At 40.9% G+C, this 24,843-nt stretch overlaps 1 protein-coding gene across 1 annotated transcript; it reads left to right on the top strand.

Moving 5' to 3' along the window:
- The first annotated feature begins 1,643 nt into the window (after nucleotides 1-1,643).
- uncx (UNC homeobox) lies at nucleotides 1,644-6,715 on the top strand. Its single transcript, XM_063057363.1, has 3 exons — nucleotides 1,644-1,997; nucleotides 2,864-3,039; nucleotides 5,324-6,715. Exons 1-3 carry the CDS (start codon nucleotides 1,742-1,744, stop codon nucleotides 6,386-6,388), a joined length of 1,497 nt encoding a protein of 498 aa, XP_062913433.1. The 5' UTR covers nucleotides 1,644-1,741; the 3' UTR covers nucleotides 6,389-6,715.
- Nucleotides 6,716-24,843: the final 18,128 nt, after the last annotated feature.

Genomic DNA, 24,843 nt, shown 5'->3' with positions numbered 1-24,843 from the left:
CGCAATAATATTTAACTAACTTTTCTCTCTCTTCACGTGAAAAGACATGACGATCAGAAGCAACCGTCAAACAAAGAGACACCCATCAGTTCACTGAATTCAATTTGACTTCGTGAAGAACGCGAGAAGATTAATATTCTCGACAGAATAACGCAATATAATTTTATTTTAAAACTCATTAAGATGAAGGGAAATGAAAAGACTAGAAAAATGTAATCAGAAGTTAAAAAGAGTAGATTTAAAATTTCATATGGATTTATTTTCGCTCATTCGAATTGTTTTCACGTGGACGGAGGATGTAATCCGATGAATAATTTGGGTTTACTGTGGCAGTGACTGAGATTTAATTTTATTTATTTACACTTTATTGCCCCAATACTAGAAATATTGAAGAATTATGAGAAATAACATTAAATTTGCGCAACAATTTAAAAAATAAGATCAATAAATTTCTAAACGAAGGCGATTAAAATCAGGGTAACGGCACCGCAATATTTCCTAATCTCCCCTTCTCCTAACCATCTTTCAACTATTCTTAGTGCTGGTGCAGAAGAATTTCTCCAAACTTTCTGCTTATGGATTGCTGTTGCCTCTTCCTAAAACGATTTGAACGAATTAATTTTATTCCTTGCTTTAATTCGGTATTATTTCAAAGCAAGGAATCTTTGTCTAATTGTTTTCCTCTCCTCTTTGCTGCTCGGCGACTGAGAGCGAATTTAGAAACTTCAATGGGGAATATAATTTAATTAGAACAAAGCGGGACCCGGGCTCATTACCATTAATCACCGGTTCAGAGAAAGAGGCTGATATTTTCTACAGGCAGAAATAAGTGGGGGGAAAGAAAAAAATCTATCTCCTTGCACCCCATACACTGATGTGCCCAGCGTTTAATTAGCACGATCCTCTGATTAATAATTCAATATTTACTATTGTTGTCGATAGTTTCAATAAGGAGCGTGTGGCAGTTTTAAAAATTCCACACATATATATAAAAGGCAGCGTCACTATAGCTTTAAATATTTGAAGTGACGGAGCAGTCTCGAGAAAACGCCGAAGATGAAATATCATGTTCTTTTAAATGCATTGTGACAGCTTTGGAAACAGCAACTGATGAATCCTCTATTATCCGATCAGTCTATTTGCCGCTCAATGTGTCCCTGTAATTGGCCCGACATCAGTTTAAAAGCTGACCGAGGAAATCGTTCCCACTTAAAAAAAATTCCTGGACAACACGATGGTCAATGTTTGGGAGAGAAAGGGGGAAAAATCTATTAGTGTCTGTTGTACGAGGGCACGGGAGAAATTGCATATGTTTACTCTGTACTCTGCTTAGTATTTAACCAGGTACCAATCAACCTGCGGCAGCCAGGGCCCGTACTCGTCAAATCTTTCTGCATTGTTTTGACAGCTCATATATTGTTTATTGAGGTGGATGTCATGTATAATTAGCGATCGATATGGAAACGTTTTCAAGCGGTCTTAATACCCACTGGTACCAACACACACCGACTATACGTCTCTGACGTCAGACGCGATTAACGTTTCTTATTGGTCCCAAATTCCCAAAGCCTGGGCTAATTATTGGATCCTTTATGTTCATAAAGTAAAGACACATCCTCCCCGTCCACTAGCATGTCAACCGCTTTTCTACTTTTCCTGCATACATTTTGAAGTTCACCCAATCCCTTTAAGTGCAAGCATTTCCCCTCGTTCTCCCTCGCCTCTTTCCCCCTGCAGGGAGATGATGGATAGCAGGATTCTAGAGCACCACCACGCTCAGTTTGGAGGTACCTTGGCCAGTATGGTAGGGTTCCACTACCCCCTTACTCATCACCATGTGTACGAGCTCGCAGGACACCAACTCCAGACTGCCAGCGTGCCCTTCACCATAGACGGATTACTAAGTGGCTCCTGCACGGCATCTGTGGTCAATCCGTCCCCTCTGATGCCTACGGCTTGTAACGTGAACGGGGAGAGTCAGTCCTTCAAACTGTCAGGTAAGAGAGAGAGAGTGAGAGAGAGAGAGAGAGAGAGAGAGAGGGAATAGAAAGTCCCCGGGCCTCAGTCAGGCTGTAAACGACGTCTGAAGGTTGGCCGCAGAGAAATAAAATAAAACAATAATAAATTATCGAAACTAATTAAAATTGATACTACAATGGACTTCCCACCCAAAAAAAAACAAAGCGAGAAGGAGTTTAACATAACGAACACGACGGCCCTAGCAACTCTTAGGCAGAGATCGTAGTGTAGAAACAGAACAGCCTGTATTTCAAGCATTTTGAAAGCACGATAGTTTTCACCGGGATCGCTGTTGCCCGGAGTACACGGACACTCGGCTCTATTTTTTGTTTGGGTAGATGGCCGTGGGAATCGGTAAGGCGAAGCTGTGGGAACGAAGCGCTCTTTGCCCGCGTCTGTGACTGTAAAAAAAACTACACATATTGTTTTCATCAGCACCCTGTCTTCCCGCCGGGAGAAAACCTACAGCCATTGCCACTCTAGTGCGGGCGTCTTAAAACTGTTAACAATACACTGGGACAATGCACCTGCGTTCTCATACATTTCATTCGGTGTCTTGTACTATGTGTCAATTACTTAATTCGGGATTATTGCAATGGGTCAAAAAGTGCTGCAATCTCTATTTCATTCGATAGCAAATAATGTTCTAATTGTGAACTTGTACTCGCCGTGACATCAAGGACAGTTTGAAAGAAAGTAGAAGGGAAAATGGTTGGAAGGCCTATATGGTTTGCGATGCAATCTCGCTTTCCGGAGATTAATTCATGTAATGCTCTTGTTCTTAGTTACTGAGTCTGATCGCCGATATCCCCAATGTTTTCTTTTTATTCCTCTCTCGTTACAGAGACGTCGGATCCGGAAAAGGATACTCCGGGTTGTAAACGGAGAAGAACGCGGACAAATTTCACCGGCTGGCAGTTGGAAGAACTGGAGAAAGCATTCAACGAGAGCCATTATCCAGATGTGTTCATGAGAGAAGCACTAGCGTTGAGGCTTGACCTGGTGGAATCCCGGGTTCAGGTAAAACAAAAATCACATTGAAACAAGCTTTTGCTTCGAAAGATTCCTCTGTTGCTTTAGGTGCCATGATCCAGTATTTACAAAACGTCCTGTTTCATAATTTGAAAGCCAAATGTTTTAATTTACAGCTTTAAACATTTGAATCTGTTTTACTAAACTACTTACTTTGCAATTATTTTCCGAGTAAGTGGAGTTAAAATTGATACAATAATCAACAATAGTTCGACAGAAAAATGAGCAAATTATAGATGACAGCTTTCTGATTTAAAACAACAAATTTGCTAATCTTTTTGGAATCTACATTTGTATTTCAGAATGTAGGGTGCGTGTATTTTTTTAAAAAAGCAAAACGTACGCTATGTGGTAAGAACGAGCGGTTAAACCGCACATCGAGGCTCCTCGCGTTCCGCAATGAAAATGTCTGGTATTGACAATGTGTTACTTTTGCTGTAAGAATTGCCGTGAGCTGCTGTGTTTACCCCTGTGGGGCTGCACACAAACTGCTAAATAGAAAGCTGTGTAAACACAGTATTTTAATAGAAAGGAGCCATCTAACATTTAAAGAAGGGATTGTTGAAAAATCAAATCGCACCCAATTCTTCAAAATTTGCAAAAGGATGGCAAGTCTAAATGTGTATTTGGGAAAATAATATTATTTGTAGGTGGAAATGTATTGCAAAAATATATTATGAAACCTTCATACGTGTGCAAATAACGACGAAGAGCTAAAAGACAGTTGTTAAATATATGCGTTTAAAATTATGTTTATTGTTACAATCTAAAATGAGTGGGTGAGATGGGTTGAACAGAAATAACAGACCAAAGGCACAGACGCTCCTGACCCCTCCATGTTGTTAAGTACTTTATCCAATTTGTTGATTGTTAGTTAAGTGACGTTTAGATGAAGTCGAGAATTCTTATTTCCCTTAAGACGGTAATGAGCACTTCTCATTGACAAAACAGTTGGAACGGACACAAAGAGAACTCTTTGTAAAATGATTATTAGTCGGTTTAATTCGTGTTTAACAGGGGGCAGAATAAAAAGGCAACGGCTTTCTACATCTCCTCCTTCCGATCATAGGGAATTTGGGTTTGCTGAGGGAGGGAAAACGTTTAAAACCTTTAATTTTAATGGAAAGAAAACAAGCGATTGCGAAGAAAGCGAGTTTACATACGTATTGTGATTTTCGTAGGTGCGTTTATACAGAGGGTGGGGAGGGGGTGGCTGTGTGTTATATTCGGGGCTAAATGAATAAAGCCCCCCTCAAAATCAGTGAGGGTTGGTTGAATAGATGGTACAGTAAGGGAGAAAGTCAAGGGAAAATATAGTGCTAGCTTGGAAATTAGAACCGGAGTTTCGTTCTTTGTATTTAGTTATGAGGAGTTGTTTATATTCAGAAGGATTATGATTTGAGTTTTGTACTCTCTTTAGAATCACCGCATCCGTTGCTTCCACTGTACTCCCGTCCAAACACCCCCGTAGAGATTTTTGATAAGGACTGGTAAACCTGAGGGGTGGATTCAAGCTTTGATTCCACTTCTCCACCATTGGGTATCCAAAATAAACTGCTTCAGTTGAATTCGCAAAGCATCGATTTAATTGATAGAATTACACGTGAGATTAAATGCAATTCGTTTGTCAATTAACCTAATTCAAGTTTTCGTGTTGATTGTGTAAACAAGATGTTATTTACACAGAGGAGAGGGTGAGGGGAAAAAAACGACTCTCAAACTTCGTCTCACTCCAAAGGTTCCTTCTTACTTAATATTCTTTTACTGAGATCATTTTGAAATAAGTTTTTAACATTATTTCGATTCAACTTCAGTTTACATTGCATTTAGTATCAACGTTGAGAGAAAGCGTTCATGTGTGTTATTTATACTTAATGCATTTTATAATATTAAAAAAACTGGAACGAATTTTCTAAAGTGTTTTCCCGAAGAGACTTAAATTCCCTAACGATGACTTAGAACAGTTAACATTTATTAATTGTTTTTTTAAAAAAAGGAGTTAAAATATACTTCATGGTCTATTCCTGTTTCTAACACATGAACAGATTTTGAAAATGATTTTCAAATACCATTTATTTAAGTTAAACCCTTAACAGGGTATTAAACTTTGAGTATGGGAAGCAGCAGAGCGGTTTAGGGGCAAAAAAGTGCTCTGTTGTGTTAGGGAATTTATCAGTTCGGATTTAGATGGACATATTCATTACAGAAAGTTTGCGGAGAGTGAAGTGTGTGAATTTCGATTGTAATGCCATTTTCATTATTCGGTACGTAGGTGTGGTTCCAAAATCGGAGAGCTAAATGGCGGAAGAAAGAAAACACCAAGAAAGGTCCTGGTCGACCAGCGCACAACTCGCACCCAACTACATGCAGTGGGGAGCCCATGGACCCTGAGGAAATCGCCAGGAGGGAGATGGAAAAGATGGAGAAAAAGAAACGAAAGCAAGAGAAGAAATTGTTGAAAACTCAAAACAAGCTGCTGCACTCGGAGGCAGACTGCAATATTGGCTCGTCGGGATCAGAATCTGACAGCAGTATTGTCCATTTTCAGGCCGTCCGAGAACATATTTCCATCCATGGCGAGTCCGACCAGCTATCTCCCAATAGTAGCAGGGTCCAGGGCGAAGTGAACTGTGAGCAAACGGGACAAAAACTCGCCCCGCACCAAAGAACCGTGTCCCAGAATAATGCCACTAGATCGTCAGATCCCGAGGGTGATCGGGATAAACCTCAGAACTATCCGTGCACAAACGGTCGTCCTTCGGACGTGACAAAATGTGATCAAAAAAGTAATCCTTTCAGTGTGGAAAGTCTTCTATCAGACACAACACCACGGCGCAAAGCGCATTACGAATTCCCAGCCTTAGCAAACCCCAGAGCTGTTATTGGGAAAGGACATTTCCTGCTGTACCCCATTACCCAGCCCTTGGGTTTCATTGTACCCCAAACCAGTGTCCGGACACCCCCCGTCCAACCTCCATCTCCCGCTGGGGCAGATACAATAACTCCAGCAACAGACCAAGTACATTCCATTAACCCCGGGACCAGTTCAAACTCAACACAGACCAGCTGTCCCGGGTCAGATTCCAGCCCAACAACACAGACCATCTATACTGGGGCAAGTCCGAACCCAGCACAGACTAGCTACTCCGGATCGACTCAAAACGTGACACAAACCAACTATCCCGATACAAATTCCAAGCAATCCGAGTCGAGTAAACCTCTGGCCTTGGAGAGTCCAACTGAACTAAATCGACAGAGCCTGGACTCTCCCGAGCCAGTGAAAACAAACTGCCCTCGAGAGCACATGACAGTGCGCCAAGACGTAGATATGGACTAAAAAGGCGATTCTAAAGTAACGTCGCAACTGCAAAGCAGACACAACAGAAAGAATCAAGAAAAAACATGGACTTTCGCGCATAGTTCACTAGATAAACATGTTCTTTCAACTTATTTAGTTTGTTTGCTTTGCAAGTGGATGCTTGTGTGACTTTTTATTGACGAGAAGATGCGCTCAGATATTAAACAAAAAAAAACTATTAGCCCAGCTCCGTTACACTAAGCGGAGCGAAAACAATTAATCTTATATATACACGATTAACATCAGTGTCTGGACGCAGTGTGTAAAACCAAGAATCCACTCCTCCTCCTCCTCTCATGGTGTAAAACCCAAACAAATGTATTAAATATTTATATATGATGTAACATTTTTATAAATAAAAGTTTCTGTTTTAAAATATATTCTTTTGTCTCAGAATTGTCAGTGTTAATATCTGTACGGGAGCCGAGCTGTTCTGCTGGAGCCTGTGATTGTGTTTATTGCTATAAGACCTTTATTCATTAAAATGCTGTGAATCTGCGGCGAAGCCGGAGGGGCCACGGTCTTGCCCGCTTCCTGCCGAGTTCTGATATGAAAGTGATTATTTTCCCGATGGCAGCCGAGGTCGGGTTTAGCCCAAAGGGTTATTACACATTACCGATTTTATAGTGATATGAAATCACACAAGTTCCTTCAATAATAGAATTAGCATGAAAGGGCTGGGGCATAAAATTGAAATTGCAAAATAATAGGATGAGATGCGTGTGTGCATATTTGACTGTGCTGAATTGGTTGTGAAATGGAAAATCGTGGGTTGGAATTTTCATGAGATTTCCTTTGTCATGTATCTTGTAGCAGGCTATATTAAGATAGATGTTCGATGATATCCTTCATTGTTCTGTCGCTTATATTGATGTTCTGGTGTTATCATCCTATTGATCATGTGTCGCCTGTAATAGGACAGGGAAAGCAAACGCGCCTCAACAAAAGAAGAACACATTTGTTCTAATAGGGAGGGGACCCAAGGGGGGTGTTTGCGAGATTCAGGACAGCTGTACCGAGGAAAAAAAAGAGGGGCTAGGGGAGGGGAGGGGGATGAGAAACTTTGCCAGAAACTCGCACCCAGTGTTGCTAACACCCCCACCTCCTCCCCCCTCCACCATTCCTGCCTCATCATCCGACACCCCTCCCTCGCCGATCCCCTTCAATTTACAGGGCACTTATGCAGTGTAAACTACATCAGTTCCCTGGGAATTAAAATCCCAATTATTAAAACCATTAATTTTGTCGAGTCTGTGCATAGTGGAATTATGTTTACAGCCTAGTTAAATATCGTTGATCCCTTCTGGTCATCGGGACTTTTATTTGCAAATAAATTGAATATAATAATAAGGCCGGCTTAGTTCTGGGTGCGCGCAGATGAATATCTGAGCACCCGTTCTCTTTAATAATATTTACATAATTTTCGCTCGGTCTCTGTGATATTTGCTCTGCAGGACCCGTCAGCTTTTGGAGAAAAAAATAATTAGATATATAAAAAGAGCGAATTTGTGTCGAGACGGACGTCACATAAGATTCTCCGAGCTGAAATGTGCATTCTGTACAAGTTCAGTTAATAGGAAAATGATTGTGTCGGCGTCCTTAAAACCCGATTCGCCTCAAATCCCTCACCCGAGCGTCTACACTTGCCACTTCTATATCGGTTTGGTACCAGAAGATGGGAAAATTATAATCCACGGAAGGAGGGGGTAAAGAAAAACCCGACGTTTAAAATGCTATGTTGTTTTAAATAACGTGAAATATTTCCCTGGCAGCAATAAATTGCGTCCTTTCTTCAATTTGCAGCTGTTCATTTTGTCTGTAAGCTCATGTTTTATTTATTTACAGCCATAATGATTGCGCTTGTGAATGAGGCCGAGTATCGGTCGCTAGCAGACACATGTCCTTAAGGTGAATTAGTGATTTAGTTAAGCAGTTTAGTCCAATGTTGGTGCTGCACTCAGCTCAATAGGGTTTTTTTTTGCTGAGCCTGAGGAGGAAGCTGTTTCTAGACAAACTATCAATCGATCTAGCTCGCAGTCTCCAGGAGATGTGTCCGCGATGAATCATACTTTATGAATTCAATTTATACCAAGAGAAATTTTCAATTTGAACGCTGGATCATTATGGGACAGTGCAAATTGTTTTTGCTCTATTATGCATCGGACGCCATCATTTTTCTTTCTAATTACGGAGGTGTCAGGTCGGGCTGTCATCTCGGCGCTGATTTTCAATTTAACTGATCATCATACATTCATTTTCCCATTTGATAAATCTGCTATCTAGACGAGGCGCCATGCCCTGAATATTAAGTTGCACGCAGAAAGGCGCAGTAATGGGGAGTGTGCATGCAATAAGTGCAGATCACGGAGCTAATTTAGCACCTTGTGCGCTTCCATCTCGTTTTCTGATTTCCAAATCTCCAAGGACCGAGCGCAGCCCAAGGGCTATAGTCTTCTCTCTCACAACCGGTTCCAAAACGGCTGGTTTGTATTACAGAATTTCCAAATTAGGATATCAAGCTTAATTAATGGTAATTGAGTTCTTCAATACGTGTTATTTTTATTTAATAGAAACAAATTTGCACAATTAATTATGAACGTAATTTTCAAGAGCCCCATTTGCAACACATTTCCAAATTAGCTGAAGCAAATTAGATGCTTTTATTATTTTTTTCCCCTTAAGTGTTTACCAAAGAAGCATATTTTTTTTTGTTTGAAAACCCTAGATCCTTACAGGATGATGAATTGCGCAGGTTGGGAAGGTGCAGTTTATTTTGTGATTTATTTTTAACCTGGGGTTGTACACGGCGCTGACAGTTTGGACAAATTAGCAATCCTTTGCAGTCGCCTCTAATGAGAGGGGTTTATCTCAGCACCTTGCAGCTAGCGTGAAAAATTACCGCGTACTCAATAAGAGGTGTCGGATCGATCGGAGAGCAGAGTGTAAATTACAAAAAAAATCCTAACCACATTTAATCCGGAGACAAATTCATATAGATTAAAATAATACAACTGCAAATGGGCGCGAGACACTTCGACTTCACAGTGCAGGTCTGGAGTATGACTAAAAGTAGACAGCTTCCTATAAATAAGATTTTCCTAGACAGTTTTACCTGAATCAGGTCCACGCCGCCTTTATTTATTTTTTGTTAAATGGCTAAGACAAAACATTATTTAATAAAATATCCAAATTGATTAAACCGTTTAATTAATTGTTTTTCACATGGTGATTTTAAACTGACCTTTCCCATTTCAAAGATGTCTCACATATACCTTGCGAGACTGACGATAGATTCTTATTAAGAATATAATTTATTTGCTCTAATATTGCACACAGCTAGTAGAGGAACTCTCCAAGGAGTCTGGAATGAACTGTACATTTAGTCTATAACAGCTCTGCTTATATTATAATGTAACGTTGGACTGGGTGTTACCTTACTTATTCATATACAGTATATTTGATTTTTCAGAAAGGTGAAATAATGGAGAAGGTCTGTTTTTACAGTATTTGTATACTGCTTCTGACAGCATTTTAAAACAAAAATCCGTAACCTGCAGTCTGATAACAACTCTCAGGTAACAGAGAACTTAAAATCGTAACTGCGTCAAATGTAGGGGGAAATGTCTCCTAATGATTTAAACTCGTAAACTGTCAATGATATTGCAATGATCTAAAGTGTACCATGTATTTTTTTTTCAGAATTAAAATCTGCAGCCCTATAACTGAGACAAAAATATCGAAATTCAAAATTACAGGCTTTAAAAGGGCTTTTAATTTTGCAAGGAGCAAATAAAAATCCATCCGCCTCGCTGATACCCTTCCGCAGAATGTAATCTGATATGCAATATTTTAAAGGAGAAACTATTATCGGGAAAAAGACTTCTAGTTTATCGCGGATAAAATTCAGCATCCACAGAGCCTCGGGATCCTGGAAATTTGTTTCGATTTTCCACACCTGATTCACTGAATTTTAATTTCCAATTTTCCGACCCCAGCCACAGACCCGACTCATATCTGAAAATAGTAATTATTTATTTCATGGGGGTTTGTTTGGCCGTGTATTTGTAGTCAAACATCATTTAGAGAATTCACGCCAGCACATTACGAACTATTAAACAAAGACGGCGAAGGCATAGTAGTTTGTTTTCATACAGCTTCTATGTTACTAGGAGATGAGGACACCCGGGGAACTGAGGAAATCGTCATAAAGCCACCAATTAAATTCTACGCTGATCGATAGAACATCACCGGAGCGAGCTAATAAGGAATGATTATGACTGTTGAAAATTAGCACTCCCATAAAATAGTGCAAATTTGCTAATACTTGTCACCAATAAGCTGCGTGCGGATGATGACTTTTTATTGAAATAATTTTGTTTTGAGGTTGAGGTCGTCAACATATATGAAGGTTATTAATTTGTGCGCAGTGAGTTGATGTAACGGTTTAAGATGGGCAATGCCGGCCATAAACACGTTAGTTACAGACTCACGCAGGCGACTAGGTATTTATACAGAGAATAATAATTTAATAGCTGCTGCTGGGTATCACAGTCTATTTAAATAATTAGACGCTGTCTCTCTGTGATAAAGGTTTATCTAGAATTTTGCTGAAGTGACGCCTTCTTTTAGACTTAAACTAGCCGCATTTATTAAATGTTTAAAAGCCTCATAATCGTTCTCGTTTTCCTTTAGCTATTTTCCCTCCTCGCGATTAGATTGTTTTTATTTGGTGCCTATTTCACGCGAATAATAGAAAGTAACTTAACTGTGTTCTAAAGGCGATGTTTGCAAAGTACTGTAAGGTCCTTCCAACAGCGCAACTGTTTATAACATGGTATCAAAGGCAACTCAGTAACCATTTATTGGAAATGAATCTAATTTAATTACTTTAAAAATATTTTATTGCCAATTATAACTTTTTTTTGGGGGGGGGGATGAAGAAAGAGAAGTTAAGAAGTAATTTCACTCATTCCGCAATACGTTGACTATTTCAATGCGTTTGCTATATCCGATTCACTAGTTGGACGATTTCGTATCAAACTACGCCATAAAAATAACTTAGGCTACAACGCACAAAATTAAACGGATAATTCAATCTAATCAAAAGGATTAAAAATAACTGGGTTGAGATCAGATTTTTCCCTACTATTTTCAGTAATGGGTTCTAAAATAGCGTTGAACCATCTTTTATTAGCAAGAGTGTCCAGTCAGTGGATTTTCTCTGATTAAGTAACAGAATTGACACTGAAGGGTAGATTTTACACGGCCAGACAAACTCGCTTCTGCTGCTAAAGCAGATCCCAGTCGTTTGTATTTCCACTACTTCCCACTAATTATCACCTTCTGGAACGTGTTTCATTAAGAAGGTTTGCTTTTAGTTAATTATCAGTAGGCTAACCAAAAATAATAATCATTATGATGTGACCCTGAATGAAACATAGCAGAAGCCATTATATATTCTTCCACTCAAAATCAGCCACGTTTGCCCCTCTACTTTCTTACAACAAACAGATTTGTTCGCTTTAAACTTGTTCCCAGTGCAAAATGTACACCCGGAGTCACGGCAGAATTACTCCAATATTTGTTCACCATGCCAGCCTTTTCTGAGTCATGTCTTAGGATGCATTATATTAATTTCTACAAATATCAACACCAGAAGAGGGGCAATAAGATTGGACTGTATGTTGTTATTACACTGTAAATTCGAAGTGGTCTTTTCCATGCGTTTTAGTGTTCCCGGACTCAGGAAGCCGTGTAGGCTTGGGCTGTCTTCAAACTGACTCTATTCGGTCTAGTTTGACAGGCCGGGTGGATTTCCATACATGGGCTTAGCCGGCGCGTACTGCACACGCCGCCGCATGTGGAGCCAGTGCAAACTGGGTGCTCACTGCATGCATGGGTGCTTGCTCGGTAGCCAGTGTGGGAAACGATCCTGCTTGCTATATCAAGCTAAGACCATTCTGTGCAGTTTCCTGGAGTTAAACTTCGCTGCATTCTTTGATTTATTGCAGTCTCTTTCATTAACTGTAACTGCCAGTTTTAAGGCTTGATAGGCGTAGGATTTTGGCGCACTGGCGGATTGCAGCCACATGTTTTTTTTCCTGGAGGAATCGATTGAGGTTAGACGTTTTAACTGGCATGCTTGTCAATGGGATGCCTTGTTCTACTTGGTCAGCTGCCGACTGGATTCACGTCTTCTATTGCGTTCTACAGTAGATTGTGTAAATTATCATTGGTGCAATGATTAGATCTATTTATCACATGTACATAGAAACATCAAAGTCTGCCCCATTAAAGGCTCATTCAGTATTGGCAATGTTGGACAGGATTGAGATATGACTTGCTTCTTTGAATTGGTTCAATATTCCATATCTCCAAAATGATAACACCACTGCCTACGTTTTACCTTCTCCTCCCCTTTCAGCATTCAAAATGGATTGCTTGCCTTAGAATATGCTGGACATAGTTCTTAGGAAGCGTGTCCCAGCTGAGACCTAAGCTCTGTTTATCCTCCCAAAGATGCTACCTAGCCTGCTGAGTATGTCCATCATTTTCTGATTTTATCCCAGGCTTCCCAGCACCCCCAGGTTTTATTTATTTTCAGTTGTTCAAGGCAAGATTCTCAGGTTAAAATTTCCACCTTCTCCAGCACCTGCTCCTTTCATGCCAAACAACATGCCCCCACCCCACCCCATGTCTCCCCCTTCAATTGCAGATGTTGGAGGGACCAGGAGGAATCTTCACTATATCCTTGAACAGAACCCCAAATATTCCCCTTCTCCCACTCTCCTCCTCCAGCTAGCTGAACTCACTTTCACAGTGAACATCAATTCTCATCACTCCATTCACCACCTCCAAGTAAAGTACACGGCTATGGTTACCCATACTGGTTCAAGCTGTGCTCGTTGATTCTTTTTTATTCTTCTTGGGTGCCTCCCTCACCTCTTCTGTTGGAACATGTACTGGGACTATTTCGGGCTCAGTCCTGGAAAGGAAATCACCACCAATTTTACTGCCAATTTGCACCCTGCTCACACTTTCCCTCTGTCCATCGATGACACTTCTTTTCTCTTCCTCAGTCTGTGGGAAGACAGGCTAGCAGTGTATTCTCTACAAGGACGCTGGCTCCTGTTGCTAACCTAATTACATTTTCACCCGCTCTGCTTTCTATCAAGACGCTACTCCATCAGTTCCTCTATCTGTTCTGACAATGGCATCTTCCACACCAGTACTTGCAGTGTTTGCACCTCCCTTAGCCGTGCATTCACCTTCAACTTGTTGATAGGGCCCTTGACATTCCAATTATTACATATCTGTTTTCACCCCTTCTCTACATTTGCCATCTGCCATCAATCTTTATGTTTAACCAATCATTCTCTGCACTTTTAAAAGCCTCCACCAATACACCATATATCAGCAGTAGTGTTGATCGGGAGGGACAGTCCATAACCTGAAACTCTGGTTCACTGTTCCATCTACACCATTCTCTTTCCTACTCCACTGAAACTCTGGTTCACTGTTCCATCTACACCATCCTCTTTCCTACTCCACCTGATGCCATCTGGCTCATGTACAGTGCCTCCTGTACCACAACCTCCACCACCAGTATTTACATTGGACACCACCACCTACAGGCTCGACTCTTAGTCGAAAACTCTACTATTTTGAAAAATATTGTTGGCCTTTCATTGTTGTTGGGTCTAATTCCTGAAACCGTAACCCCCCCCCCAACAGTGCTGCAAGAATGCTTTCACTACGAGTATTATCTGCCCCTTTGACAGCTGTCTTCCCACTCTCTAGGGATCTAAACCCTTAATTGTTGTGAACCACTAATTTATACCTACTTGTTTTTCGATTTGGTATACAGCATTCACTGTTCACAATGTGACTCCCTGCGCACAGGAGCCCAAATGGAAATTAGATGGATATTTTGCTGGAGAATTGCATGACAATCACAATCCCATTCTGAACCTCTGTCCATGGTACAGAAAGGTAAGAGCTGGAGTTGGCCACCAGGCCCAGCAAGACTGCTCCATCATTCAATACGATCAGGGCTGATCTATGCAGATCTCAATTCCTCTTCTGTACTAGTTCCTTGTAACACCAATTTCCTTGATATTTTTGTTTAAATATTGATCTATCTCCAACTAAAATATACTTAATTATCTGGCCTCCACATCCCTTGAATGCAGAGAAGTTCAGAGATTCACTACCCTTTAAAAGAAAAATAAATCTGTGGACTTAGTTTTAAATAATTGGCTCTTTGTTTTGCAGTTGTATCTTCTTACTTGCTATTTTTTTTCACTAGTGAAAGCATATCAGTATCTATCCTGTCAAGCTCCCTTAGGGTTGGATGTGTTTGAATATGGTCATCCTTCATTCTGCTCCAAGGTATGGACAAGCCTTTCATCTCAGGAATTAGCCATGTGAATCTTCTTTGTCTCCAATGTCACTGTTTATTTTTGTTTATGTAACTATTCCAGGTGTGGCATCACCAACATAACATGATCTTGTACTGCATTTTTTCAGTATTGCTTACACTTTGTTCTGCATTGTAACTGCTTTAGTTTATTCTAGCTCAATGCAATGTGTAATGATTTGATCTGTACAAACAGTATGTAAGACAAATATTTCACTGTATCTTGGTAGAGGTGACAATAATAAACCAGTTTTAATATCAATACAACCAAAACTAAACCTTAAACTCCACCCCCTTTGCCATGAAGACCAACATGCTGTTTGCTTTCAGAACTACTTGTTGGACCTGCTTGCTAACATTTGGTGATTCGTACATTAGAACACCTAGACCCCCCTGAACTTCACTCACATGCAGTCTCTCCCCACTTAGATAACAATTCACTTCCCATAGTGTTCCAGTGAAGCACAATGTAAAACCATGAAACATGACCCTCTCAACTGTTTCAGAAAATGTATATTTGTACCTCTTTGGCCCAGATTTCCTGACTTCTCTTAAAATTCCTTTACTAATTTTGGATAATTTAATGCATGTTCTCCTCCTCTATGCTCTTGTTACCTGGCACTGTTACCCCTTTTGCTGGTTGTGTCTCTCCTGCTTTCCACCCTCAGTGAATTTTCTCTCTCACTCTGCCTTCCCTGTATCTGCAAACCTGCTTGTGTGCATTCATTCCCAGTTCTCATCAAAGATCATTGATCAAAAAATGTGATTGCTGATTCAATTTCCACAGAAGCTATGTGACCTGCTGATTATTTCCTGCATTTTATTTTCATTTATTATAGTTGAATAAGTGAAATATATTTCGGACCTGTAATCTCATCCTCTCTTGAACTGGTTAAATGATGCAGTGTTTAAGTTATTTGTGTCATAGGGTCACAGAGAGAGGGCCCCGAAACAGGCCCTTTTGCCTATTGAGTCCACAGTGACCGCTAGCTACCCACTTACAATATTCCTACATTAATCTATTTTTAAAAACCTGAATTTAATCAATATTATCACTGGTTATGCATTTTTTGGTTCTATCTTCAACTTATTTTGTATAATTTAGCTTCTGATTCATTCTGAAATTAGTCATATTACTTTCAATGATTTTCAAGTCAATACTTGAGATTATTGAGATTAGAAGGCATGCTGGTTTGATGTAGCAGTGTTAGTGGTTCGATTTAGGTTTAATGATTACTATCAAGGGTTATAGTTAGTGATTAAGGAGGACTGGATTCAGAGGAATGTATTAGATTTAATGTTAATTGTTTAAATTAAGTTGAGAGGGTTAGAGTTGGGACTAATATCAGTAGCTAAAGTAAGATACCAGAATTTAAGCACCATGATTACCAGACATGTTTTTAAGTTATGTACTGACCAGTCATACAATAGAAAAACCTGCTTACCTTTCAAAGAATTCTGTTTCCAGCCTGTGACAGATTTCACCAATGGATTATGGACTCAGTGCAACTGGTCCCTGAATATGGGACAAGCTCTGGATTTCATGTCACATTATAAGTGGTCCCTGGATTGAAAGGGGTTGTATGATCATGTGAATGACCCATGATCTATTGAACGATTGAGGTCTTCATTAGCTTAACCCTTCTTCCTATGTTCTATCTTTAACAGGGCACAAGAAATGGAATTTAATTTTACAGAATTATTAAAACAAATTTTCAACTTGTGTGAAAAGATGTTATGCGTGAAAGGAGATGATGCAGTAAACAATATCCCAACACAGTGACAAACATTGACCCCAAAATTAATTTCCATCAACACCACCTGGAGTGATATTTCACCGGCACAGTCCTTACATTTGGGGCCACATTTAATCTGTCCTGAGGTCGTATGCCACCAGAGTTTAAGTGGAAGCCCTCATGGGTATTCACATAAACAATTGCTTCTATTGGGTTTCACAGTTTAAACAGTGCCCTATTTTATGCCACAGTACAACCATTCCCTGAATTAAGCATCACAGTGTGAATGGTCCCAAGACTGAGTGTCACAATGCAAACATTCCCTGTATTCGGCGTCACAATATAAAGGCTCCCCATAATGAGTACCACAATGTAAGCTTTCCCTGAACTTGACACCACCATGGAAATATTCTCATAGACGTTTGCCGCAATTCAGTGATTTCTATGTGAGTGTCAGAAATGAAACTATTCTCCAAATTTTGCTGCAGATCCCTCCAATGGGGTTCATAGTATACACATGTCACATCACCCTCCCTCCAAACTGGGAGTTTAAAATAAACAGGCCCTGTTTTGGGCAACATAGAGTAAACCACGACCTTTATTGTAAGAATTCTGTGCATTGTGCAAGAGTATAAAAGTTCTCTTGATTGTCTGCCATAATTTAAACCGTCCCACTGTTCAGCGTTATAATAGAAGCAGACCCCTCCCCACATTGTAAGTGGTCCCTGAATTTAGTTCACTCTTTGATCTGCAGTGTAAGCAGTATCCCATTGAGTGACACCCTGAACATCGGAGTGCAAACGGTCCTCTGATTTTACCTAACAATGTAAAGACTCCCTGAATTTGGTGCCACAGTGTAAATACTCCCCACAGTTATTGCCACAGTCAGCCGGCCAGTGGTGTAGTGGCATCAGCACCACAGTTGGAAGCCAGTGGTGCTGGGTTCGAATCTGGCCAGTGCGATGCAAGCTTTCCATTCACTGAAGAATAAATATTTCCCCCCTTGGATGCCTCAGTATAAACTTTCCCAGATTTTGTTTTGCAGATGATACTTGCTGACAATGGTGCTCCACCTGGTCTCCTCAAACTCCTGGTTATAAAAGCACCATAATCCAAGTTAGCAGGTCCTGGTTTCTGAGGCAGAACCCTGCATCTCACCCCTTCGCTGTCTGCCCTGCAGCCACCTGTCAGATGGACTGTTCAGGAGAAGCTGCTTCATATAGGAAACCTGGGTCAGCAAGCACAGAAGCAGAGGGTGCTGAAGGAGCTTGCCACACCACTTAGTTATTCATCGGTAACTTATTAGCTCAGATGCACTGAAGTGATCTAGAACTTAACATGCATTAGCTTTAGATGGTTTGCAACTTTGCTCCAAGTTTTCTTGGTCAGATGATTTACAAGTTTGATGCATTAAATGTGCGCATTGATGAAATGCTTGTGAAGTGCCTTATGTTGGGGTTAGATGGTTTGTCAGTTATGTTATATTGAAATAAAACAGGAAATACAGAAAATATTCAGCTAGTCGAGCAGTAAATAGAGTTGATGTTTCAACTTGGTGATCTTTCATTGCAACCCGAATACATTGGCTAGATATAATGTACATATGAAAGTATGGATGGTTTGCTATACTATACTGCAGTTAGATGGTTTACTGCATAGATACAGCATAGATGGTTTGCTCCTGAGATGCAATATTCACAGGGGATAGATAAACTCATAAGCGGAAAGCCAATGGGTAGAAGGAGGCTATTTAGCTCAATGTGTCTGTGCCAGTGGGAAGAGTTAATTAACTCAATCTTACCTTAGCTGAAGGTCACAGCTCTTGTAATACCAAGTACTATTTCTGCCTCCATCACCATTTCAAACAGTGATTTGATTCCATTAACACCCTCTCTGTCCTCTAATCTGGAGCTGCAGCTTGATGACCTCCAGCTCATACAGGAGACTGAGGAAGTGATAGATACAGTAGGAGCTACAGAGAGGTGGTCACCCCTGGCTTGCACGAGGCAGGCAACTGAGTGACTGTCAGGAGAAGGAAGTGAAATGGGCAGCCCGTACAGAGCACCCCTGTGGCCGTTCCCCTCAATAGTTAGAATACCATTTTGGATACTGGTGAGGGGGATAACCTACCAGGGGGAGCCACAGCCATCGGGTCCCCGGCACTGTGGCTCAGAAAAGAAGAGAGACGAAGAGGACTGAAGTAGTGATAAGAGATTCCATAACTAGAGGCATAGAGATGAGATTCTGTGGGTGCAATACAGACACCTGGACGATATGTTGCCTTCTAGGTGCCAGGGTCATGGATGTCTCAGATCGGGTCGATGGCATTCTAAAAGGGGAGGGTGAGCTGCCAGAAGTCTGGATACATATTGGCACCAATGACGTAGGTAAGAAAAGTGAGAAACTCCTGAAAAGACATTTTAGGGAGCTGGGTAGAAAGCTGAAAAGCAGGACTGCCAAGGTAGTACTGGATTGCTGCCAATGGAGGGTAAGGATAGGATGATCTGGCAGTTGAATATGCAGCTGAGGAACTGGTGTAAGGGACAGGGGTTCAGATTTCTGGACCATTGGGATCTCTTCGGGGAATATATGACCTGTACAAAAGAATAGGTTGCACCTGAACCCGAGGGGGGCAATGTCCTGGTGAGCAGGCTGGCTGGAGCTGCTTAGAAGGGTTTAAACTAATTTGACAGGGGATGGGAGTGGGAGTGATAGGGCTGAGGATGGGGTAGTTGGTATACAAACAGAGGCAGCATGTAGTGAGACAACAAGGATAGGCTGATGATAGGGCAAAACTGCAGTCAGCGAGAAGAGTTAAAATGTACAAAGGGGACAAAATTGAAAAAGATGATGAATACAGGATTTAAGGCGTTCTATTTGAATACGTGCAGTATACAGAATAAGGTAGATAAACTTGTAGCGCAGTTAGAGATTGGCAGGTATGATGTTGTGGACAGCACTGAGTTGTGGCTGAGGGAACATCAGAGCCAGAAGCTTGACATCCAAATATACACATTGTATCAAAAGGACAAGCAGGTAGGCAGAGGGGGTGAGGTGGCTCTGTTGGTAGAAAATGAAATCAAACAACTAGAGAGAGGTGATGTTGGATCAGAAGTTGTAGAATCCTTGTGGGTTGAGTTAAGAAACTGCAAGGATAAAAAGACCCTGATGGGAGTAATATACAGGCCTCTGAACAGTAGCCAGGATGTGGGCTACAAATTAAAATACGAGACGGAAAAGGGTAATGTTACAATAATCATGGGGGATTTCAATATGCTGGTAGATTAAGAAAATACAGTTGGTGCTGGATCCCAAGAGGGGGAATTTGTAGAATGCCTACAAAATGACTTTTTAAAGCAGGTCGTGGTTTAGCCTACTAGGATATCAGCTGTTTTGGAATGGTTGTTGTGCAATGAACTGGAATTGATTAGAGAGCTTAAGGTAAAGGAACCCTTAGGAGATAGTGATAATAATATGATAGAATTTACCCTGTAATTTGAGAGGGAGAAAAAGTCAGATGTATCATTGTTACAGTGGAGTAACAGGAACTACAGGGGCATGAGAGAGGAGCTGGCCAAAGTTGATTGGAAGGGACATTAACAGGGACAACTGCAGAACAGAAATGGCTGTGATTTCTGGGAGCAATTCAGAAGGCACAGGATAGCTACATACCAAAAAAGAAGGCATTTTTTAAAGACAGCATGCTGCAAATGTGGCTGACAACGTAAGTCAGAAAAAACACAAGGCAATGTCAAGAAAAAAACCAAAGTGGTGGTATAAAATAGAGCAAAATTTAATGGGAAGTTTTTAAAAACCAACAGAAACAACTAAGATATTCTAAAAGAGGGAAAACATGGAATACAAGGGTAAGCCAGCCAATAATATTAAAGAGGATTCCAAAAGTTTCTTCAGTAAACGAGAGCCAAGAGTAGATATTGGACCATTGTAAATTGATGCTGGGGAAGTATTAATGGAGGACAAGGTAATGGCAGATGAACCGAATAAGCATTTTGCATCAAGACTTCACTGTGGAAGACACTAGCAGTATGTTGGAAGTTCAAGAATGTCAGAGGTCAGAAATGAGTGAAGTTGCCATTACTAGGGAGAAGGCATTTGGGAAACTGAAAGGTCTTGAAGGTGGATAAATAACCTGGGCCAGATGGTGTACACCCCAGGATTCTGAAAGGGGTAGCTGAAGAGACTGTATAGGCATTAGTAATGATTTTTCAAGAATCAGTAGATTCTGCCATGGTTCCAGAGGACTGGAAAATTACCAATTTCACTCCTCTATTCAAGAAGGGAGAGAGGCAGAAGATAGGAAGTTATGGGCCAATTAGTCTAACCACAGTGGTTGGGAAGATTATTGTTAAAGATGTGGTTTCGGGTACTTGGAGGCACATGATAAAATAGGCTGAAGTCAACATTATTTCTTTAAGGAAAAATCTTGTCCTTATCACTATCCTTATCCTTGTCCCTATCACTCCCACTCCCATCCCCTGCCAATATTCTCCAGATCTGCTGGAATTCCTTGAAGAATTAAAAATCAGGATAACAAAGGAGAATAGGTGGATGTTGTGTACTTCAATTTTCAGAAGGCCTTTGACAAAGTGCCACAAATGAGGCTGCTTAACAAGTTAAGAGCCCATGGTATTACAGGAAAGATAGTAGCATGGATAAAGCAGTGGCTGATTGGCAGGAGGCAAAGAGTGGGAATAAAGGGAGCCTTCTCTGGTTGGCTGCCAGTGATGAAGAATGAGGGGGATCTCTTTGAAACCTATCGAATGTTGAAAGGTCTTGATAAAGTGGTTATGGAGTAGATGTTTCCCATAGTGGGGTCTAGGACCTACATGCAAGCTTCAGAACAGAGGAACGTCCATTTACAATGCAGATGAGGAGGAATTTCTTTAGCTAGAGAGTTGTTGAATGTGTAGAATTCATTGGCAGATGTGCTTTTGGAGGCTAGATCATTAGGTATACTTAAGACAGAGGTTGATAGGATTTTGATTAGTCAGGGCACGAAGGGTTACAGGGAGAGGCAGGAGATTGGGGCTTAGAGGAAAATGGATCAGCTACAATGAAATGGTGGAGCAGACTTGTTGAGCCAAATAGCCTAATTCTGCTCTTATGTCTTATGATCTTGTGATCTAATCCTTCTACCATTTACTTCAATTCTGCTCCTGGTTTTTGACCCCTCTGCTAAGGGTAATCAATCCTCATTACTTACTCTATCATAGTCCCTCATAACTGTATCTCAAATTAGCCTCCACATATCTTCCTCTATGTTTAACAAAGCAACCCAATGTTATCCAATCTTTCCTCTTAACTACAATTTTCCTGTTCTGGCAACATCCTCATAAATCTCCCCTGCATCCTCTCCAGTGTAATCACATCTTTCTAGTGGAGTAGTGACCTGAAGTGTACCCAGTACTCAAACTGTAATCAAACTCGCACCAAATGCAGTTCCACCATAGCCTCCCTGCTCATATTCTATGCTTAGCTAACAAAACACCCCCTATGGATTATTACCTATCTTATTGACCTGTCCTGCAAACTTCTCCAGAACACTTGCTACCCTATTTAGTGTATACTCCCTTGTCTTGTTGTTGTTCTCAGAATGTATTACCTCACACTTCCGTTTGTGTTCCATTCAGTATTTTGTTCTGCCAGACGTACCAGGCCATTTTCATTCCCCTGATGTCTAAAATTGGCCAGAACCTCCACAATTTTCATATTTGTTTCTTTAAATAGACTCAGTTATATTTTATGTGTGTTTAGTTATTCACCCTCCTTCAGGGCCAATAAAGAAACATTTAGGTAAGTGGAGCAGCCATAGCAGTGGGCATGGGTGGGGAGACCAGGTAGTGTAGTGAATAGCTCAAGGCTATCACAACTCGGAGGTTAATTCCAGCAGTCCCTGAAGACGATTGTATTTTCTTCTAGTGGGGGAGGTGGGACCAGGACAAACTGGATGCCTGGATACCTGGTCAGGATTCAGATCAATGTCCTTGAGGATTGTTTACTTGGAAGCAATGCAGAGACCAAAAGTAGAAAAGTTTGAAAAGAGTAAAGTCAGAATGGAGTACAGAAAAGTCAAATGCAAAGGACACTACAGTTCTAAAAGTTCAGTGAATACAAGGGCACCCCATCTGAATGCATGTGGTATTCAAAACGAAGCTGGTGAACTTGTGGTACTAAATAGTACAAAGGACTGTGATTTACAGAAATGTAGTTGCAGAGTGGAGATGATTGGGGATCAAATTGGGATTGGCACCAAGATAGCATAGTGGTTAGTGCAATGTTATTACAGCTCGGGGCATCGGAATTCAGAGTTCAATTCTGGCGTCCTTCGTAAGCAAGTCCTTCCTGTCAGCGCGCAGGTTTCCTCCGGGTGCTCTGGTTTCCTCCCACAGTCCAAAGATATACCTGTTAGTAGGTTAATTGATCATTGCAAATTGTCCCGTCATCAGGCAAGGTTTAAATCGGTGGGTTGCTGGACGGCACGGCTCGGCAGGCTGGAAAGGCCTGTCTCATGCTGAATCTCTAAATAAAAATAAATGACGTATTCACTGGTATCGGGTAATGCGGAAGGATAGGAAGGAAGGTGCGGTAGCACTCTTAACTAAGGATGAGATCAGGACAAAGGCAAGGATGATGCAAACCCTAAAGAGCAGAATGTTGAATCTATCCGGGTAAAAAATTAGAAATAGTAAAGAGAAAACAAAACATGGTGGGAGTTGTCTACAGGCCAGTAAATAATGACATTGCAGTGGCATGGGCAATAAACTAAGAAATGTCTGATGTATCTAAGAATGGAAGAGCTGCTGTCATGGGGGACTTTCACTTGCACTAAGATTGGGAGAATCAAGTTGGTTGAGGCATTCTTGAGGTGCACTTCACATAATGTATTCGTAATAGCCTTTTAGAACAGTGTGTACTGAACCTTCAATGGAAAATGTTATCTTCAAAGATTCAAGATTCAAAGTGCATTTATTATCAACGAATGTATAAACTATACAACCTCGAGATTTGTTTGCTTAATAGGCAGTCACAAAGCAAGGAACCCAAAGGAACCCAATTAAAAAAAAATAAGACCAACTCCCAGTGCCCACAGAGAAAGAGAAGGGAAACCAAAACAAATCATGCAAACAATAGAAATGAGCAACATCAACTCCATTCCGAACTAATTTGGGTCCTTAAATCCAAATCCCCAGAGCAGCTTGGAGATGGCCCAAAGTCTCAGTATTCAGTTCATTGTATCAGCAGGTCAAGGCACAGCACAGCAACCAGGGGCAGTCTCACAGACTTAGCATTGTGGAGCGAGGACCCCACAGGCTATCTGGGCCAGCGTTTAAATTGTCCGAACCTCACACAAGGAACCAGGGCTTGGTGCTTAGATATAGTCCTGTGGCAATGAGCAATGCAGATAGGGATCCTCTTGGTAAGAATGATCACAGAATGACTGAATTTCTTATACAGATATGGCGGTGGGGGGTGCAATAGTTCACTTCAAACCCAGTGTAGTGTACCTAAACAATGGAAACTACAATGGAACCTCCTGTCCCTAATGAAGTGGTCACTAAGTGTAAGATTGTAGTCTGTTGCTGCTGTAACCCACCCATTTCAAGATTTGATGTGTTGTGCAGTAAGAGATGCTGTTCTACACACCGCTGATGTAGTGCGTGGTTATTTGAGTTAGTGTTGCCTTCCTGTCAGCTTTAACCAGTCTGGCCATTCTCCTCTGACCTCTTTCATTAACAAGGCATTTTCACCCACAGAACAGCCGCTTGATGCATATTTTTGTTTTCTTCACCATTCTCAGACTTATGCGTAAAAATCCCAGGAGATTAGCAGTTTCTGAGATAAATCATGTCTTCAGGCACCAACAATGATTCCACGGTCAAAATCACTTAGATCACATTTCTTCCCCATTCTGATGTTTGATCTGAACAACAACTGAACCTCTTGACCATGTCTGCATGCTTTTATGTATAGAGTTGCTGTCACATGGTTGGCCTGAAACATCATCCTTTTTCATAGATATTTTGCATTTACGTGCAGATGTACAGGCATACCTAATAAATTGGCCACTGAGTGTAAATTCCAGTTAAAAGCAAAGACAGTGAGGGTAGGGAGAGGCGGCCTTGAATAACTAAGGAAATTAAAGACATCAAAATAAAAGCTCATGCATACAAAGTTACCAGAACTGGTGGGAAACAGGAAGATTGGGAAAACATTAAAAAGCAACAAAAAAGACCAAGCATGCAACAAGGAAAGGGAAT

The sequence above is a fragment of the Mobula hypostoma genome, chromosome 9 (genome assembly GCF_963921235.1).
Source record: "Mobula hypostoma chromosome 9, sMobHyp1.1, whole genome shotgun sequence".
NCBI lineage: Eukaryota > Metazoa > Chordata > Chondrichthyes > Myliobatiformes > Myliobatidae > Mobula > Mobula hypostoma.
Note: the sequence above shows the minus strand (reverse complement) of the source record. Positions and strands in the feature narration are given on the sequence as shown.

What these genes read in the sequence shown, in the direction of transcription:
- uncx (XM_063057363.1), top strand. Translation starts at nt 1,742, where the DNA reads ATGATGGATAGCAGGATTCTAGAGCACCACCACGCTCAGTTTGGAGGT. An exon ending in TCAGTCCTTCAAACTGTCAG is followed by an intron (nt 1,998 to 2,863) that starts GTAAGAGAGAGA and finishes CTCTCGTTACAG; the next exon opens with AGACGTCGGATCCGGAAAAG. An exon ending in TGGTGGAATCCCGGGTTCAG is followed by an intron (nt 3,040 to 5,323) that starts GTAAAACAAAAA and finishes TTCGGTACGTAG; the next exon opens with GTGTGGTTCCAAAATCGGAG.